General features: G+C 39.6%; 1 protein-coding gene across 2 annotated transcripts in view; it reads right to left on the reverse strand.

Annotated features, from left to right (window-relative positions):
* The window catches only part of ENOX1 (ecto-NOX disulfide-thiol exchanger 1), a 564,686-nt gene that overhangs the window by 197,323 nt on the left and 345,424 nt on the right, over positions 1-21,939 (reverse strand). For both annotated transcript variants that reach the window (XM_058276646.2, XM_058276648.2), the window contains 2 exons: positions 7,723-7,866; positions 6,732-6,869 (listed from right to left, as the gene is read on the reverse strand). In XM_058276646.2, the coding sequence (XP_058132629.2) occupies positions 6,732-6,869; positions 7,723-7,735 (151 nt within the window). In that variant the 5' untranslated portion in view covers positions 7,736-7,866. The remainder of the gene's footprint in view (positions 1-6,731; positions 6,870-7,722; positions 7,867-21,939) is intronic.

A 21,939-nucleotide genomic window follows, 5' to 3' on the forward strand; every position in this document is an offset into this window, starting at 1 on the left:
ACTGTTCAGCAAAAACACAAACATACAAAAGTGTAAATCAGATACTATGGAGGATGTCATAGACGGCATAGAGAGAAGAATTTCCACAAATGACAGGGAAAATCTGGACCAGATGGCTATATTCTAGTGTCTCGTGTATTGTCATTAGTTATATTTTTAATGATGAATTAAGTTTGGCAAATCCTAAATACTAGATCATATTCTTTAACACTGCACATTAGCATGGAAAATGCTACGATGTGAGCAGCTTAATTTTGTCCTACCCTAACTAACAACATATGTGGAACACTGATGTTCTAGTGGACCAGTTTGGAGAACTGTTCATCTATACCAATGGACAAAGTATTGATAATAAATTTTAAATTGACAACAAAAATAAAACACATCAAAAAATTAAAATAAAGTTGGGGAATAAAATAAACATGAAACAATCTCACGGACAAACCAAGAGCTTGGAAGATAGGATTGAGGATGGGGTATAGAAATATAATTTTAGATAAAAGTAACACACTAGTTGTAATGGCCTCATGCAGTACTTTATAAGAAGGTAAACATGGAAGTTCATGAAAGGGGGATGGAATCATGGTGGACAGTATCTGTGTGAAGATAAAACGAGAGAAAAATGGAAGCAGCATTACTGTGGGACTCCACAACAACACACCAGAAAGGCATGATATGACAGTAACACATGATTTGATTTCCTGGGAAATTCTTTCGATAAAATCAGAGGATATGAAAAATGTGCCTCTTGCTTTGTTGATAATTTTAATCTCTCAATAAATTGAAGAGCAGTGAGGAATGGGATTTAGTGTCAGTTTAATTTAAACAAATAGGGCAAGATTTGTTGGTTATTTCCAAATATCAAAAACTTTGGGAGAAAGCCAAGTGCTCATAAAATCCAGTCTTTCCATAATCCTGTCAGAGATGGTTTAGAGAGGATGTCTTAAAAGGAAAGTTGGGTTAAATACTCCTTAATTCCCATCTGAATCATTAAAGAATGTCTCTAACATTCTAGAGTCACAGTGAAGACCTAGAGAGGTGGTCAGCAGGATAAGTAAGAGAGAAGTAGTGCCCTATGGCACGATGACTCATGGAAAAGGAACAAATAGCACTACATATCAGGAACCGGAAAAGTGGCACAAGAAGCTGCATGTAAATGTACTATACAGCTATAAGAATTGAAAAAAAAAAACCCAGCTAGATTAGGAGCACAAACAGATACTCCAGAAATAGAGAAAATATACATAAGAATTTTGTTTTTGATAAAAGATGGAAATAAATCAATGGGTTCTTGGAAAATTGGGAAGATATATCAAATTTCTCACGTGGGCAAGATCTTTATGTATTTAGAAGCATAATAAAAACTCATAATAGAAAAATTACCTGCTGTGACAAGGAGGGACACAGGACAGAGGGAAAGTAAATTTTAACATATGGGGGGAGGTGGGGAAAGGGAGCATAGAAAAGTGGAAATGAAAGTGCATGGTGGTATGTCCAGTACCCAGAGCAGTACAACCTTAGTTGACCATGATGATCTCAACAATGATAATGATAATTAAAAAGAGGGAGGCAGGAGAAGAGAAAGAAGCAAAGAATAATAATAAAAATGAGATCTGAGTGGAGACACCTGTCAACAGGGTCAAGCAATGGGAAAAATTGTACACCTTGGAATATCTGATTTCAGTAAGCATCTCCTCTTATGCCCAGTCTTTCTGCTGAATTGCTTCATTCCAGAGATTTCTTCATGGGGTTTTGAAAGGTTTGGGTCAAAGCACAACTGCCTCGCTTCAGAACATACCCTGAGCTACTTGGGGGCCAAGTCATATTACTCCCAAGGCGGGCAGGCTGGGGAATGGCCGTCCTTATTTGGTTTGTGTATCTCTTGGACGTTTTTGATGGTCAATCATTAGTTTGAGGTTTCTGACTTTTCCAGCTAACTAAATGGAGGTGCAAGATAATCACTGAGGAATGGCCCGAGACTTGGCGGACTTGGGTGGGAAAAAGCCTGTTCAGGGCTTGAGGTGGGCAAAGAGAGCATCTGTCTCGCAGCCATCCTTGTGCTGCCACTCTCTAGTCCCAATTTAAGAAAAAAAGGGAATGGGGAAGGAAACAAAGTAAGATTAAAAATAATAAGAATGAGAGAGACAGAAAGAGGGTGGGCAGTGACACAGCAGGAGATGCCAAGCTCTTGGGTCACCAATGAGCCAAGGAACGGGCAGAGGCAAACCCTGGATGAGGGGGTAAGTTTTGGACAAACTTTGCATACTTCTCACCTTGCCTAAAGTCAGCCATTTAAACTGGCCTGTGCCTTTTTCACTTTGTTTGGTTAAATTAATAATTCACTATTTTTTTCCTATACTTTCATATTTAGAACCAAAATTCCTAATGTATTGAAGAGCTATTGGACTTTGAGCCTCTGAAATATATATGAATATAATATATATATATATATATATGTGTGTATATATATATACACATGCATATATTTTAGTATATTAAAACTCAGTAAGAATTCAGTATCTTCTAGAAAGATGTTCTAGTATCTTATATTTGTATTCGACTATGAATGATCTTAAACATATAGAGGACTTAAATATTTCAAAGCAAGTGTTTGTAAATGACAGATTATAATGTTGCCTAATTCATTTTCTACCACATCAACACAATCTTAGAGAGAGATAAGATAGACTCTAGACTTTATTTAGACTCTGAACAATTTTTACTATTTCTTCACCTCCTGAGAGGAAGGAATCTTATAGTATTGGATATCAATTTATATTTTTAAACTTAAAATTAGGTTTGTCAAGGCAAAGTTTTACGATGATGTAATGGAGAGAGAAAATGAAGACATCAGATTAAAAAGAGTTATTGTTACAACTGACATTTTAAAAATGATGTTGGAAATTGTTACAAAGTGTGTAGATTAAAAATAAAACTCTATAATGAGATTCAAAACTGAAAATAAGGACCTTTCATTAAAGCCAGTGGCAATATTCTTCCTAACTTCTGAGTGGTGATAAAAATACACAGAATAATAAATAAAAAGAAACAATAAACAACATTTTTTTTAAAAAAATTAAAAAACAAAGAGACAGCATGATGAGGCAGAAAGGCAGAAAGTCTAGCTAAATATTTTGGGGAAATATAAATTCCAAGGAATAAAAAGCTTAACAAATGATGATCGGAATATAAACTGATAAGAAAATCACCAAGAACTCTATATGATTAATCGATACAGTATGAGAGAGAAAAAAATGAAAGGGGAAAAAAATTAAACAAGTCTAGTTATGAAAGAATATAAGCTAGGGAGCAGATATGGCTCAAGCGGATAAGTGCCTGCTTCCCACATGAGAGGCCCCAGGTTAGGTCCCTAGTGCCTCCTAAAAAAAACAAACAAAAAGAAAACCCCAAATCAAACAACAAGCAAACAAACAAAAGAACCAACTCAGGGGAGCTGATGTGGCTCAGTGGTTGAACACTGGATTCCCACATATGAGGTCTCAGGTTCAATCCCTTGTCCCAGTACCATACACACACACATACACACTATAGATAGATAGATAGATAGATAGATAGATAGATAGATAGATAGATAGATAGATAAACTAAAATAATAAGCTGCCATCTTTGCATATCAAGTTAGTAAATTTTATATACAAATGTTTATTTGGAAATTAATTGCCCAGTACTTAATAAGAAATTTTAAAATGTTCATTTCTTTTTTTTTTAAGATTTATTTATTTATTTATTTCTCTCCCCTCCCCCCCCCGCAACTGTCTGCTCTCTGTGTCCATTTGCTGTGTGTTCTTCTGTGTCCACTTGTATTCTTGTCAGTGGCACTGTGAATCTGTGTTTCTTTTTGTTGCGTCATCTTGCTGCTTCAGCTCTCCATGTGTGTGGCGCAACTCCTGGGCAGGCTGCATTTTGTTTTGCGCTGGGCGGCTCTCCTTATGGGGCGCACTCCTTGCGCGTGGGGCTCCCCTATGTGGGGGACACCCCTGCGTGGCACGGCACTCCTTGCGCTCATCAGCACTGCATGTGGGCGAGCTCCACACGGGTCAAGGAAGTCCTGGGTTTGAACCGCGGACCTCCTATGTGGTAGGCGGACGCTCTATCCATTGAGCCAAGTCCGCTTCCCATGTTCATTTCTTTTGACCTACTATATTCTATACTTAGGATTCTATCTAAGGAAAATGATTCTAAACACTGAAAAACTTTGCACATAATAATGTTTATTGTAATATTATTTGCAAATTTAAGAAAAAGGAAAAAAAGGAAGAAATAATAGCTAATATTTAATGACTGCATACTGTGCAGGCACTATGCAATTATTTCATGTAAGTTATATTTAAATCTCACAACAGTGCCATGAAATAGGTCCATGCTCAGTGAGATTGAATTCGCCAAAGAAACTTGGCTAGTTAAGTATGAAAAACTGGAAACAGCCTAAATGTAAACAGGAGAAGGGTTAAGTAAACTGGGAAAGATTTATTTGAGGGTCTATTTAAATTTTTTTTAACTATAAAAGAAAATGGAAAAGAATTTAGGATATAATATTAACAGAAATGCATTATAGAAAACTTTATATTTAATATGGTGAAAATATTTGCCTGGAAAAAGGACTGGAAGAAAATATACAAACACAAACCAAACAGACAGAACCTGACCCTGGGATGGGATCAACAGTCCCATTGGCTGGTGCGACTGAGAACAAAGCAAGGCCAGGAAATGGGCAGGTTGGGGAAATGATGAGGGAAAGCCTAGCACGACCCTGAAAGTTTCAAAAACCATTTAAGCAGTTCGGCTAATACAAGAGATTGAGAATGTAATTCAGAGCAGATATGGTAAATCTTCTACAACGAGTAGGGCTGTAGTTCTTTTCATGGTAAGTTGCTGGGAAAATCATAAATTGGTCATGGTTAAATGTCAGAAGACTCCAAATCATAAAAAAATAATGAATTACTGAGGTCGTGGCTCACTATCAAAGTCGGACAACATTGTCTGAGAGAAGTGGGGGGTGGAGGCAAGGAGTAAAGTAATTTCTACTTTACGAATATTTCAATTGGGCAGCTAGGAAAAGGTGGGTGGAAAAGTAAAATCTTTGCTCTCAAGTTATTAAAAGGAAGTATCTATGTAGATTAGCTTTAGCAAAAAGGGGACTGGGAAAACACGCTCAAACCATAGAAGAAATTTATGTACACATACACGCACACCCTGTAGCACACTAATTTTCAATGGCTTAAATTTCATAGCATTTTGGAAACTTCTGTAAATATCCCGAGTGTGATGTTTTGCAACTCAATCCTGTTTTTCCTTTCTCTCAGTCTCCCACTCTCTTCTCTCTCCTGTCTTCTCTCATGGTTTCTCTTGCTATGTTAAAAAATAAAACTGTTCCTAATATATATACACACACACATACCTTTACTATATATACGTATATACATGTACATACACACACAAGTTACTGCAGTAAGCTTACCATTTTCATCTGTGGCCAGTATTGATGATAAAAGGAAATCAAATGGTTGGTTAGCTCAGCACAAAGCACACAAGCCTGCACACGTGGAACTCAGTAACTTTCCAGAGGCAATGGGTTTCTCCTTACCATGTGCCATCCACCCTTAGCTATCCTGATAGCCAGAAGGGCAAGGTTCTTCCTCCACTACATAAATGATCATAGTATAATAATGGACAATCCACCTCTCCAAATAGATTGCAGACGTTGAGGCAGGGACCATGCCAACTGGTTACCTCTGGAACCCGTGTGTGAAGACAATGTGCTGTCAGTGAATATTCGCTGAATGAATTAACAAATGAATGAATGAATGAGTGCATGGGTGAATTGAACGATTCCTCTCTCCAGGCACAGCTCAAGTCCCAACCATTGTAAAACAACTTTGCTCAGAGCCCCAGTGATTGAGACTTTTGGAAATTACTGTATTACTAGTCTATACCACTTTTTAACACCGGATCCTTCATGTTGTTTTTGTTGCTATCTAATTGTTTTCTGTCACAGTGTTTTTCAATTTAGGGGAGACTGGCTCCTTCAGGACACGTACATACATTTATATTTGTTTTATTTCTGAAGCACTTGTCACAGGGCTTGTGAAAAATCCTCAATAAACACATGTTAAATCATGACATTTTAAAGAATCTTTTACTTTGTGATATTTCTGAACACTTCCTCTATTCATGCATTGTTTTATGACTCTAAAGCACAGAAGAAAGAAAACATGGGATTTAGTGTCAGTTGAGCTCACTAGCTGTGCTACTTAAATGCTAGAAAAGTGACCTCAACTCTGGTTCTGTGTCCCCATTTGTAAATGTGGACACTAAGGAGAGCAAAAACCCAGCAGTAAATATCAACCTATCTCAAAGGGAAGACCGTGGACTCAAACGGGATAATGTGCGTATAGGAGTTTTGCAGATGGGAAGGTAGATATTTACCGATTTTAAAAATGCCCTGGATGTTGCAAAGCTGCAGATGACAGATACTGCACATGGCAATGACAGTGAGGGTGGTGTTTTTGTTTGTTGGTTTTCTGAGAACAGCTATTAGGCAAGAGACCAAGGTGTAAGGAAGAGACACTCCTGGCGAACCTGCCAAACATGCCCAGTCGTAAATCTAAGACCATGCTCAACACCGGCCGTGTGGAGAGATTACCGGGCACCTGTCACCTCACGCCCTCTGGCGCCGATGCCAGCATCTGCAAACCCAGGAGAGAGCTTACCGGACACGAGCTGCTGCCCAGGCAACCCCACGGGAACCAGGCCCAAGTTATTCATGGCTGTGGCCCAGGCTGTGGGATCTGTCACGGACATGGCGAGCTGGGTCGTGTCTATCGCTAGGCTCCCCAAACCATCGGCGGCTGTGGGGGAAGAACAAATTATGGCTGAGAGCCAAAAGGCAAGGGTGTTTACGTTTCCAGAGCTGCGAGGCTTTGTGTAGCACATTTCCCACATCACAAAAATAAATAAAAACTACATATATACATAGATAAAGCCCCGTAATCCACAGCCATGCTTCCTCCCAACATAAACACGAAGAGTTTCTGAATGCATTCTGGGAAGAAACTTAAGGACATGCCGTTTATATTATACACAGCACACCTTTCAGGAGGCACCCCTGGAAACAAAAAAGGAAGAATCGCTTCCTTCTCCTAGGCAAACCACATTAGTTCAGTTCCAAGGTTGAGAGGCAAGCCTGGAATACTCTCTTGACGAAACAAGTTAACTGGCTTGGTAGACCAAAAACAAATAAATCCATCTGTTTCCAAGTGTAATTCTGGAGCAGACACATCTGCCATCTAATAGAATCGTAAAACGTCGTTGTCAAGTGCTGAAACTGGCCCTGCCTGAATTTATCAAGCACGACTGTGTAATGCATTCCCTCCTTTGCACACTTTTTACATGGTTGTATTAATGAAACACAAATATTTACTGAAAGTGGCTTTTCCAAAATATTTTAAGCATACGCTTTCATCAAAACAAAACCAAAAAAACAATAAATAATTTTTAAAAACAGCAGAGAGTTAAAAACGGCCTCAGGTACCAAAGTTGACTTGGTGCTCTTCCATTTCCCCGCCTTTCCCTAGTTTGACTGCCTGATTTCTTTAAGGGTCCAGGTTGCTGGTCCCATGCACGTTGTCACAGCTGGGCAAGCTTTCCCACTAAGAGCTGAGTGAGCCTTGTTTGTGTCCTGTGCTGGCCAGTGGTATTTACCTGCAGCCATCATCTGAGGAAGCTCTGGCGGATGCCGGGCGATGCTTTCAACTCCACCCGCATCTATGATTGAATTACCAGCGTCCCCAGGGGCAGGGGCGCTTTGAGGGCCAAGTGCAGGGTCCCCCTGGAGATCATCGGATTCTGCAAAAGGAGAAAGGAGTGTGATCAGAAATCAGAAGATTTACTGAGGACGCCTTCAAGGGACAAACTGCTATTAAAAAAAACACCACAACCAAACAACAGAAAGCCCCACTAAGAAGAACTTCCATAAGACAGGAGTACAGAAAAATGAAGTCTCCAAAAATATATATCTGGAATTTGATTATCCAGAAAGAATTACGGCCTAACTGGAAATTAAATAACTATTAATAAACCAATAATTTATTTCATTCTCAGAGGTTATTATGTCCAATAGTTAGAGCTATAAGATAAAAATGAAAACTATGTTATAGATTTATTGTATTGGAATTATTATTTACATTTATAAATATTTGTTGCTATTCTAATTCTTATAATGGATTATGTTAAATATATTAAATCTAACCTGGCCTTACCCTTGCTTTTAAAATTTGTAATTTCTTTCAATCTGTCTTCTATTTTATTTCACAATTTTACAATGAAGGTTTTTATACTAGGTTAAAAAAAAGTCATTGATTATACACTTTGGATAGATCATACGGTAGATGAAAACATCTCAGTAAAACTGCTTAATAAACAAATAATTGTGCAAGAATTAAAAAAAAATAAAAGAACATCCAGTCGCTGGCAAAGAGGGAAGCTGCTTCACTGCTTCCGGTCCCTCGCCGGCCCTCTCGCGGCTCAGTTTCAGAGTCCGGTGAGACAAGGGTCAACCCACCTAGCGGCAGGCTGGCAGGCGACCCAGCACCGCCCTCCAGCGTGTCAAATGTCTTGCTTCCTACTAAGAGACTTCACAAATGGGGTCTTATCAGGCCCTGCACAGCCTCTTCCGCATAAGACGCATCAATGGAGAGGGCAGACTTGGGGCTAAATATGATTTTTTTTTCCAAGTTAAAAATTAATTGATGTTGTTATTTTGGAAGAAGGTCATCTGCGAAATGCATTCAGAGAGAAAAGAAGTACAGAGAAGAAAGAAAAAAAGCAAGAACTCGCTCACCCTGAGGCTGGTAAAGGAGTGTGTCTGCATTACAATAGGAAAAGGCAAAAGGAAAGAATGGTGTGTTGTCTGTAAAAGATTTAGAGGATGCTAGGGCAAACAGGGAAAAGTATGTGTTTTTTCTCCTCTTTGGAGAGATAAAGGTTACCCAGCCACAGTCTGGTTTGGTCTGAATTTTCCCTAGACTAGCACAGCATATATATACATGTGTGTATTTAAAAAGTGCTTTTAAAAAGGCTAATAAAAATACACACCTATATATTTTTATTAGCCTTTTAAAAGTCACTTTTCTAATAAAAATCATCAACAATAAAACAGTAAATAAAGTTATAAATGTTCTCCTATATCAACCATTATAAAATGTTCTGCCTTCCCACCCCTCTTCAAAATGCAAAGCCTTGTAGCATTCACACATACAGTTCAAAACCAAGAGACAAAACCTATTACTTACATGGGTGACCTGATACACTTGAATTTTAAGTGTGCTGACAGAGCAACTGAGTGAAATGTCTATTTTTATTTAGGTGTAATTTTAGAACTTTTTTAAAACCTTATTTCTGTTAACTTGCCATGGTTATTTGAGAATTAGACATGCTGTTAAGGTTTGTTTGTCAGCATATCTATTGTAAGGCTGCTCCTTTTATGGTAGGTTATTTTTATTTTATTTTTTTAGTTTCAGGTGCTCAAATCAGTAATACTTTTGAGGACTGGACTAACAAAACAAACTTGTTGCCGGTTGAGAAGTTGAATTCAAATGGAAGCTCATGCTTCGCTATCTCAGGTTTAGAGCAAGAACCAGCAAACTGTTCCTGTGATTTAAACAAATGCCTTGCTCTCAACTCCGGGACATGTGAGATGATGGGAAATTTTTTCCCGATAGCCTGTCAGGAACATGAAATATCCTCATCATTTAGATCTAAATGATTCCAATTTGGGGTGCAAACACTACTCAGAACAAATATTGCATACCGTGTAATTAAACTCTATTACCCAAATTCAGAATTCTGAACTTGCTTGTATACTGTGCATCAATTATCCTAGGCAATGAATGCCATCCAACTAAGAGATTCTCATCACATAAAATAAATTCATAGCATAGTAAATGCATAGCTAAACTAAATGCCTACCTTTTAGCTATCCCCATACACCAGCATTTCTAGGATAAGAATCTCAGAGCACTTTCCTCTCTTCACTTCTAAACCATCCCAGAACACCAAGACAACGAGTCAGGCTGTGATGTGTGCTCATTCCTTTGCGCAAATGGTCCTGTAGTAGAGCTCTTTCAGGCCACTGCAAGGTCACTCCTCGTCTTATCTCCCCAAATGAAGTTGCTTTGGCTAGGTTCCTTCTAGCTCAGTTCTCCCAAATAGGCATCCATCACAACTTCTTTTGGGTCCAATCAGACTGCAGTGCTGGAGCACTAGGATCAGAGAATATCCCCTACTTTGTAGGCTCTATGACTCGAGCCTGACCTGCTGCTTTCATGTCTCACCTTGCCCTTTTTTTTTAATGAAAAAATCTTTATTTTTTTTTAAAAAGATACATAGATCACACAAAATATTACATTAAAAAATATAAGTGGTTCCCATATATCCCACTTCCCACCCCACCCCCACTCCTCCCACATCGACAATTCCTTTCCTTAGTGTGGTACATTCATTGCATTTGATAAGTACATTTTGGAGCACTGCTACACAGCATGGATTATGGTTTACATTGTAGTTGACACTCTCTCCCAGTTCATTCAGTGGGTTATGGCAAGATATATAATGTCTTGCATCTGTCCCTGAAATATCATTCAGGACAACTCCAAGTCCCCAAAATGCCCCCATATCAACCTCCTTTTCCCTCTCCCGGCCTTTAGCAACTCCCATGGCAACTGTCTCCACATCAGTGATATAATTTCTTCCATTGCTAGAGTCACAATAATTCTATAGTAGAATACCAGTAAGTCCACTTTAATTCATATTTTATTCCTCTATCCTGAACACCCTGGGATGGCAATGCCCACTCCATCTCTAAATTGAGGGGAGCTTAGATCCCATATGGCTGATGGATGGGATTCTCCTGCTTGCAGTTGTAGACTCTCTCAGTTCCTTGATGTAGTGGTTCACCATCCTTACCTCCTTGTTAGCTGACCTGGGTAAGTCCAAGAACTGGAGAGTAGGTGTTGCAACACTGCTGAGGCTCAGGACCCAGCTGGTACAAGGACAGCCCAGAGATTCAAGTCTCCTTATACGCCAACCCCAGCACCAACCACAGGCAGTTTCAGGGATGCTGTTAGCGTTCCTTGCTCAAAGGAGAGTGGTTCCAATGGAAGTTTTCCCCTTAGTGATGGGAGTCTTTAAAAGGGACGTCAAGTGACCTGGAGGCCATTACCTTCCACCTCTACTTTTCATGTCCATCTTAACAAACTGCTACTATTTCACTGAAAACAACAACAGCAACATTGTTCTGTTGGGGAAATGTCGTTGTGAACCTGGATTTATCCCCTACTGGGACTCTGTAATATTCAATTTATTGTATCTCTTCAATATCCCAATCCAATGGTTTAATGACCTACCTCTTCATGTGGGTATCATATACCTAGGATGGTGACTCTAAAATAAGTCTGTCACCTCTTGGGCATTTCCAGTAGTCTCAAGATGTCATGATATTCTTTGCAAAACTTACTGGCTTGGAAGAAAGGGGACAGTTTTAATTAATTATTACCTAATAATTTATGAATAGTTGCAAGGGCTATTTTTGAACTCTGCTAACATCCATTGTTTCTATTGAATACCTGTTTCTTCAAATGATTCAAGACCATAACATATAATTTATCACACAAATCAATTTCTCACTTTCAGTTTTCTTATTTCTAAATGATAGAAAAGATTAATATTCTTGATGATGCTTATTTACACACAGAGATGTGGGGAGTAAAAATTATAGTTAATAAAGCACTTTGAATGTAGTAGGTGCTAATTATTATTATTTTATTTGGAAGTGTAGTGTTGCCATTAAGATACCCTGGGATCTTTGAGTTCTGGTAGATAATTATGCAATTAATTCTAAAACAGTGAATAACACTTGATATTTCTAAAATAAGGGTTGTGCTAGTTTTCTGCACCACACCTAAAATTTTAGCAGAGTATTTCTTCATTTTCCCCAATAACTTCATAAAATAATATAAAGTAATTTAAATGTTGTTTTTGAATTTTTCTCTCTAGTTTTTTTTTTCTTGCCCATGTAACCACAAAAGCTTTTAAGAGGTTCATGATGAACAGTGAAATTAGAAGTTCTTTACAGCTTTTAGTGAGATATGATCATAACAAAACAATCAGATGTGCAAAATGCCAAGGATAACAGTCCAACTTCATGCAAAGTCTAAATGAAATTGAATCCTATTCTTTGTGAAGATACATTCAAGCACAAAACCTCATACTGTATACCTCTTATCATGACTGTTCAGTAAGATATATTTATGCTTAGTTTTTCATTGGGCTATATCTGTGGGGCAAATAGAATATTACCAAGCCTATGAAAACACTATTTGATCTAAAAAATGGCACAGGCTATTTGCATTCATAATAATACAAGGCCTTTTAATCCTTTCCAACTTTATAGGGTCCAAGGACATACATAGTGAATAATAAAACCTACCTATAACTATGTCCAAAACAGAGATTTCTGTTAAAAGGGGTAGAGATGAGTTAGGTATTGAACATCCTTTTCTATTAAAAAAAGAATTATTAGAATGATTTTGTTTTCTATTAAATCCTTAGTTTCATGCCCACTTCAATAAAAAAGTAACTAAAGTGAGAACAAAGAAGATTTGTTAAGGTTTTATAAAGAGTTGATCCCTCAAAAATAAGATTTCATATGCCATCAGGTTTGATATTTCAGCACTTAAAAATTTTAATATTCAGAAATCCTCTTATTTTATAGGAAATGTTCATTATCAGTATCATGGTTTATATTTATTCTAAAAAGGGGAATACATTTCCATCTAAAGTTCCAATTGTCTCTCCAATCATTAAGAAAATATTTCAGTAAAGGGTACCAAACACGGTTCTAAGCAAAGTGGACCCTGTTAACTACTAAGGAGTGAGTGAGAAGAGTGGAGCCTGCAAATTTAGGGGCAGAGTGGAATTGCCCTGCACTGTGTGGTAAAAGGGTTTGTGTGCTTTGAAGGGGAAGAAAGAGCTCCCTGGTGGCCACCTATGGGAAAGGAGACTGTGAAGAAGAGAAGTGACTACAGTGGGTTTTCAGATGGTTCACTAAGGACCATTCAATGCATATCATTCCTCCACAGAACTGACAGCCAAGTCTCCATTGTTTCTTAAATCTTAGATAGGAAGGAGTTTTTCCAAGGTGGGAGACTGGGCAGGAAAGCTTCTAGAAGATGAAGAAGAGGCAGCTGATAGACTGAAGAGCTTACACCATAAGACATAACACATGACAAAGCTTTCAAGTCTGTTACAAACACAAGATGCTGGTTATTTATGAATGGGCAATACTGTCTACAAGTGGAAAGTAATAGGATTAAGTTTGCAAGGAGAGACTTAGACTAGGCATTTTAGGGCATCCCTGATGAGAAGAACATGATATCAAGTGAAGCTCTGAAAAAACTTTTCAGTGATGGAAAGAAAAGTCACCTCTTGGAAATGGTATGGGCAGAAGATGGAGTTGGGCAAAGATGGTTCAGTTAGGAGTGAGTCCTAGGGCTCGTTATAGCAAAGCTACAATTTAAAAGATCCTCACTACCCAATACATTACCCGTATAATTTATGAAATCACCAAACTCTCTTCTAAAGGGTCAGAATGGCACTTGAGGAGAGATGCCATTCCCAAGTCATTTTAGCTTGTCCTTTAGGGCAAGACGACAAAGGAAATATGTACTTCCTGTAAGCTCCACAGCACCTTTCCCTACACAGGGATTCATCACTTCATACTGTAATTATTAGTTTACGGCCATCTCCCTTAGGAAGATTATAGAAATGAGTCATCTTTGCATACCCTGCAGCTAGCGCAGTACCTGGAACGTGCCAGGTGCAATATTTTTTGTCAAATGAATTCATGCATGCAAGGAATAAAGGGATGGCGGAAGGGAGGGAGGGATGAAGAAAAATAAAAGTGAGGAAAAAAGGAAGGAAGAATAAAGGGACAAAGGAACAAACTCCAGCTCCAGGGTTCATTCCCGAAGCTTGGAGTTTGAAAGCTAAAGAACAAAAAGGAGAAAATTGCTCTTGGAAACTAGAGTACAGATGAATTTGGACTGACAAGGGAAGACAATTAAAAGAAAAGAATGTCATATCTCTCAAGATAAGCTTTTGGTGCACTTAGCACGTCATCCTCAAGATTTAAGATCCCGTACCTCCCTGGCAACTAAGGCAGGGTCATATGCAGGTTACCCAATGTTCTCCTTTTGTGAGACTTCTTGCATATGGCTCCTAGAATGAGTTGGAATCAATAAATAACTGCATCTCCAGACCCATTAAGCAGTACATTAGTGTAACAAAGACATATATGTACCGTACTACAGAAGTGAAATCATCGGAAGAAAGGAAATGTTTCAATTTGGCGTGCACTGTAGAGGATAAAAAGCAGATCTGGCCATTTCTCAAATACAAAATGCCATTATGGGTCTGGGATTACATCTTCCATTTTCCACTTTGTCTAGCAGCCAATTTCAAGCTGCAAATCATCTTCCTTCCATCTTAGGGAGGGAATGGCTATTGAATGGATGATAAGGTTTTACCCATGACATGGCAGTCTTTGAAGAATTCCACATTAAAATGAGAGCGAAATAGACAGACAACCAGACAGACACACAACTGTAAGGGCTCTCTCTGAAATAAATGCAATCAAACAAAATGATAAAATTTGCCAAAGAGATAATTCAACCAGCCTGGGCATAATAAAGCCAATTATTCTTCTGACCCAAAGGAAAAATACTATTCAGTACTACATATATAAGTACTGAGAAATGACAAAGCTCTTTTTTTTTTTTTTCAGGAAAAAACTTACACTTTAGATTTCTAAATTGAGCAAAATAAGGAAAGAGCAAGCTTGAGACCTTACGGATGAAGTACCCTATTTTCCATTAAAAGCAAAAAAGAAAAGAAAATGGGTCTGGATGCTGCTATGATAATACGTATTTTTCAAAGTCTTTTTATAGAGAGGTTTTAAAGAACAGGAGCTTCTACATTTAGACGATTACAGATTTTTGGAGAAAGGTGATATTCCACTGGAATACCTAATGGCTCAGCTCATTTCCCGCATTGATGGGACTCGGTCAACCACACCCACATACAATATATTGTCATAATTGCTGTCTCCTCCTTACAAAATACATCTACCACAGACAAAAGTTATCATTGCTTGACTCTGCTGGTGAATGAATTATTAAAGGAAGCAATCTTATTAGTAAGCAAAACCGTGGGTCTGTTCAACCCACAGGAGACTCACCTTGAGCAAAGCTCCATCCATCTGCCCCATGGGATCTAAGCCCCCTCCCACTTAGATGCAGGGTGGGCATCACCATCCCAAATCCTCAAGATTGGGAATGAACAATGGACTAAAGTAGACTTATTACTATTCTACTATAGACTTATTATAATTGTAGCAATGGAAGGACTCTTTTCATTGATATAAAGGCAGTGGCCACCAGAGGTTCTGAGGGGAGGGAGAGGGACGAATAGGTGTAATATGGGGGCATTGTTAGGACACTGGATTTGTCCTGCATGACATGGCAGTGATGGATACAGCCATTGTATAGTTTGTCATAACTTACAAAATTGTACGGAGCAAAGTGTAAACTAATGTAAACTGTAGTCCATGGTTAGTAGCAATGCTTCCATAAGGGTCCATCAATTGTAACAAATGTACCACACTAATGAAGGATGTTGTTAATATGGGAAAGTGTGGGAGGGGGAAGGAGTGGGCATATGGGAATCCCTTATTTTTTTATGCAGCATTTATGTGATCAAAAACTTCTTTAAAAAAAAATTCATTATAAAAATAAAAAAAATTAAAAGCTTTATGAAGCTCCGAGGATTCAGCACAAGCACACCCAGGTTTATTCGGCTTCAAAGTTAGAAGAATTGAATGGAACCTGAAGTTCATCAATTCCAACTTGTCCCAACATAGAATTCCCCCAAATATTTCTGACAGGCACGGCCCATCCCCTGCTCTGCCTGGCCTTGGCAGGGCAGCCCACTGCTTCAGCTGGCCTTAATACTTCACACGTCCCCTCCAGCTGAGCCCTTTCCTGGACAATAAGAGATCTGAATCCCTTCCTCTCTGCAGTGATCTGTGGCCTTGGGAGAGCGACTCTTCCGTGCCTGGGAAAGAGATACTGGGGCTTAGCTATTATCTAAATAAGTCACAGACAAATTTATGAACGTGAGTAAGGACATAGCAGATAAGCCCTGCCTCCCGACAAGCTGTCTTTCTCCTTGCACTTTCTCTGTTATCATTCCCACTGGAGAAGTTCCACAGAGTAAACAGAATGCTGCAACTAAAGAAAAGCTGCACCTGAAGTGGCAAATCTGTGGACTGCTGAGAAAGGGTGACAGAGGCCGAAGGAAGAGGTTCTTTTGAGAAAGGGGGTAATGTCTCTGAAAGAAAAGACAGGGCGGATTTCAGCTTCAAAGACACAGCTGCCAGGAGAAGTGAATCCTAAAATCCATAGCCACAGCCATAAATCAAACAATTTTTGGTGCATGCACAATGTAGAAAGCCTCTTGGTTATATACTGGCCTTTCTGGCCACACTTATACACCAAAAGCAATTTCTGTTGACATTATGATCTTACCTAAAGGAAAACAGACAATATACAACCTGATAATTTGGACTGTTTTGCACTTAGCTTTTTCATCATTATGTACTCCTTTTACACCTTGACCCAACCGTGGAAAACATATTAAGCTACAAAGTGGAACATTTTAATTGTAGTGGACAAATAACTGACCCTTAAATAGCTGCAAACTCTGTAGTAAATGAGTTATCTATATTCCAAAAAGTCCTGGGTAGAGCTCTTTAATCTATGGAAATCTACCTGCAATAAAACCCATATCAGACCTTGACCAGCCTGAACCAGCTGCCCATCCTGTTTAAATTTCTCCTACTAGGGTCACAAAGAACAGGTTAGTTACTTTTTAAACTAATAGGCTCTTAATGATGCCACTGCAATTCCATGAATAACGCATTAGCCCCACAGTCACGGCTGCCCCAGGGCTTACAAACTTGGCATGATCCTCCCACTTCCCATTTGCTGCCCCAGGCCAGACAGCATGCTTTCTCTTTCTCCCAATGACCGCCCAGAGCAAGCCTTGTTCACGCTGTTTGAACCAGTGGGCCAGGAGAGGGGAAGCCTTCAGGCGCTCTGGGATGTTCCTTTTTATTCCTCTTGGGAAGGCTTGGTGGAGGGCGACTAAGGTCCAGGAGCCCGGGAAAATGCCTATGTGGCAGGACATCCAACTGGAAAGTTCTAGGCTGGCAGGGAGCATGCTAAGGAAGTGGGCCCAAGCTTTGGTGCTATTGGTGGTGCGTGGCACTGCTCAAATGGAGCTGGTCAGTGACAAAGGGTGCAGACCACAGGAAGGCCTGTATAGCCCAGAGGTCCCTGAGATGGTGGGTGGAGAGCACACGAAGTGGTTCCAGCTTCCAGGGACACGTGCGATTCAGAAATGAGTGGAAAGGAAGGCTGCTCCTGATGAAGGTTTCTATGTTCTGGCTGCTTTGGGAGATCTGGGATCATTGGAAGGGAGGAATGGCTGCACACTGTGGGTTCAGGGATGCCCTTATAACCCAGAAATCCTCCATGGAGGTTCTTGTCCCCCAAAGTGGTGGGGGTTGGGGATAAAGGCTGATGAGAATTCTCCAACACTTTGAAGACAAAGTGGAAGTTCACTGCAAACTACTGGCTACGCTATCTCTATCACTACAGCTTGTTCTCCACTCTCCGTCTTGCTCACAGATTTCCACAAGAAGCTGTAAATGCTCTTTTCTCCAAACTACCCTCCTCTAATTAATACTTATTCTCCCTGCCAATAGGAGGAGACATTTGCCTCTTAATGGTGTCATTATAAAAACCCTTTCATATGAGAGAATGGAATTTGGTTAAATAACCTCTTCTTTCTTTACTATATACTTCTGGATCGAAGGTCTCATGGGTCTCCAGGAAAGCAGTTTAATTTTCTAACTTGAGACTGTTATTAATTAGGCATTTACAGATACAGAGATCTACAATAATGTTTGAGAACTGAAATTGTTCGTGTCAACAGTTAATGAAAAAAGTGTATTAGCAACAGATGACTAATTAATTAAACAACTATAAATTTTGTATTATGACAACTTCACTAATATTTACAATTCACATAAATGTCACTGTACTGAAAATCATTTGTAAGGGGGCTTTCTTACTTTGCAAAACTCCCAAGTGCTGCACAATTGGAGTGCACGTAACCCGTTTTAAGTTAAAGGAGTAGCATGAAGGCACAAATTGCAAAGGCACAATCATAACATTCCTTTCAAGAATTCTTGTCAACAATATATTTAATGTCAGAGGTAAATGCATTTCATCTGTTTGGCAGGATGTGGGGTGAGGCCCCCAAAAGTAAAGGTGCCTGGAGCCTACAAAGGTTTTAAATGGCTGTGTTCTGAAACACGGCTTCTTTCTACCTACTATGTATGAGATACACAAGATACATTTCTTCTTCAAATTCACCAAACTGAGTTTAGGATTTTAATAATTTGAAGTTCTTTTATGAATTCCAAAAAGAAGAAGAGTATGTTCTTGAACTAATCCATTCCTGTTGGTGTGGGGCCCTTCTGACTGGACTACGTCAGTGAGGCACGACACAGGCTGGGTTTCCGCCCCCTTGCTGAGTCTTTTATAAACAGAGATTCAGAGAAAGGGACAGAGAAAGGAAGCTGCCGTTTTTGACCCTGCCATGTGAGAGAGGACTCAAGGGTCATGAGCAACCAAAGCTTAAGCACGAAGCCCCCAAGAGGTTGGACCCGTGGAACAGCTCAAGACTGAACAGACAAGCTGAACTCGGGAAGAAAGTGCAGCAGCTGAGACTGAGAGAGGCGGCCTGGAAAGAGACAAGCCCTGTGCGTGGTGCCCAGAGTTGAGCTCTACTTGGTTCTGGAGGAGAAAGCAGGGACCTCCGCAGAGATCGGCTGCCATCTTGTTTGGCCATGTGGCAGGACCCCGGAATCACCAGTAGCTGACTTTGGTGAGAAATCGTCTCTGATGGTGCCCTGATTTGGCCATTTCATGGCCTCAGAACTAGTCTAAGTTTTTACCCTAAGTAAAATCTCCACTATAAAAGCCAACCATTTCTGGTACTTTGCATCGGCAGCCCTGTGGCAAACTATGACAAGGATCAAATGTCATCTCCCTTATTTATTCATAGTTAACTTTAAATATTCCATGGGAAGTTGGGGGAGTAGGAGGAAAATTAACCCTAAAGAACACAAATATGAGAGAAAAATATCTGGTCCATGGTGCTGAATGTAATTTCATGTAGGCTTAAAGTAATCGTATTTATTTCTGGTTGTATTATTTATAAGAAAGAAATTATGCTGAATGAGCTTTGTGGGAATTACAGGATATTGCTATTGCCACCATGGTTTATTATTTTCACAGCTAGAGTGCTTAAGCCCAATCTAAACAAATATTTTAAAAGAATTCCCACTAGCATTATCAGTTTTTTTTCCCCTTTCTAGTCTTAACGTAAAAGATCTTCTGTTCTTTGAGTCCTCCAATAGTCATAACATTGAGCAGTTCTAAATGTTATGGTTTATGCTGAGATAATATTCATATAAAATAATGACTCAGAAAATCACCACCAACTAGTGGTGGTTAAACAGTGCAGTATGTGATGCAATGGTGTTTGATAACTACAGTAGCAGTCAACTCCACATATACGCCAGGCTACGACTATTATGACTATTAGAATAATGATTTTACTATTTGTACAAGGAACTAGACATGAATTAGTCCACTTATCCAAATTATACCTTGACACAGTTTCTATAAAACAAAGAGTTCTATTAATGAGGTAAAAATAAGGTAGAGGTACCAATAAGACACATAATCAATAGAAAGCAAAAAATAGCATTTCCAGATTTCCTACTCTACAGTTTCTAACACCAAACATTTACTTTAATAGGGGTTATTTCATCATTCAAACACACTGCTCAAACTCCCACTACCATCCCTAACCACTAGCTATTCAACTGCCCCATTTTTTTCTCATAATGGAAGTTGCGAGGAGATGCAATGACACAGTTCTCTTCAAGCTGGTAATAAGCATGAATATATGTGAGGGAAAATGGAACTAACACTTTTAAAAGGAACTATTTATTTAAAAACTATTGTCACTGGAATTGTGGGAAGATGGTAGAGTAGGAAGCTCCAGGAATCAGTCCCTCTACCAGAACAACTATTAAACAGGCAAGAACAGTCTGATTCAACCATTTAAAAACCCCAGAGTCCAGTAGAGCATTGGGCAACATCCAGGGAAGAGGGAGAGGGAGAAGCTGGTAAATTACGGAAAAGACCAGTGACCTGCTCTCTTGGCATGGAAGTTACTGTCGCTCAGCCCCCACTTTTGCAGCAGGCAGTGGGGTCCAGCCCCTGGCCTAGCTTACTGGTGTCAGAGAGGGCCATAAAAACCCACTTCTCCAAGGTGTGCATTGGGCATGGGCCAGTTGCTGATCTCTGCTTTTGATTAGCCACTTGGGATGGCAGGGGGGCCGGCTCTGAGGCCAGCCACTGTTCCATCCTGCCCAGGACAAAGGTGGTGGAAATACTTAAAGACGGTATGCTTTCTCAGAGCTGTGGGAGACAGCTGAAGGGCTCCACGGGCTGGGCAGGGGCCCAGTCAACATAGCATGTCTCTCAAGAGCCCTGGAGGAAGCTCCTGGCACCCTTCCTGCCCCTACCCATCACCCCCTCTCCAGGGCAGTTTGGAGGTGGCCTGGGTTCCCATTGTGCATTCTTGGCCTTGGTCCAGCTGGGAAAGACTGACTTGGGAAACACTTTTCCAGTGTATGCTTCTCACCCCATACTCCCCTCACCCCAAATATTCCCTCTAGGCAAAAGCATCTTGAGGCTAAAAAAGAAGTGTAAGAAACAACTGAGGAGGACATGGCCTGGGGCAAAGGCTGTACGTCCTGTAGAGGAATACCAGGGAGAGGAGAAGGCCTGTTTTCTGGGAAGAAGAGGAGACATTCAAACTCCTATGAACAGGGGAACTGCTAAGGCAACGTCCAAGCACAAACCCAGAAAAGACACTTGACGTTCATGTAGGGCTGACCTTCCTGATAAGGAGGGCTGAACTCTGATGGAGAGTGCCAGCCAACACAGAGCCAATTTGCAAAAATGGAACACACATTCACCGCTGGCGGAAATGTAAAATGAGGCAGCTGCTTTGGAAGACAGTTTGGGGGTTCCTCACAAGGTTAAGTACAGAATTACCATGTGACCTGACAATCCCACTTCTAGGTATTACCCAAAAGATTTGAATGCAGGGACTCTAAAAGATATTTGCAAAGTGATGTTCATTGATATTCAGCATCATTTAGAATTGTCAAAAGATGGCAGCAACGCAAGTGTCCATCAATGACAAATGGATAAACAAAACATGGTATGCATACACAATGGAATATTATTAAGCTGCAAAAAGGAGTGAAGTTCTGATATGGATGATAATATGGATGAACCTTGAAGACATCACGTTGAGTGTAATAAGAAAGATACAGAAGGACAGATCTTATATGATTTCAATGATATAAAATAATTATAATAAGCACACTTAGTCAGGATTTGGAATACAGGTTACCTGAGGATGGGATGAGGGGGTAGGGAATAGGGATTTAAGGCTTAAAATGTGCAGACATTCTTTTTGGGACAATAGAAAAGTTTGGGTAATGAATGGTGGTGACGGTAATACAACATTGCAAATGTAATTAACAGCACTGAATTATAAATTTGAATGTGGTTAAAAGAAGAAATTTTAGGTTTTATAGATGTAACTAGAATAAAAAAAATTTTAATCCATAGAATTACATAATACAAA

The sequence above is a fragment of the Dasypus novemcinctus genome, chromosome 15 (genome assembly GCF_030445035.2).
Source record: "Dasypus novemcinctus isolate mDasNov1 chromosome 15, mDasNov1.1.hap2, whole genome shotgun sequence".
Lineage (NCBI taxonomy): Eukaryota > Metazoa > Chordata > Mammalia > Cingulata > Dasypodidae > Dasypus > Dasypus novemcinctus.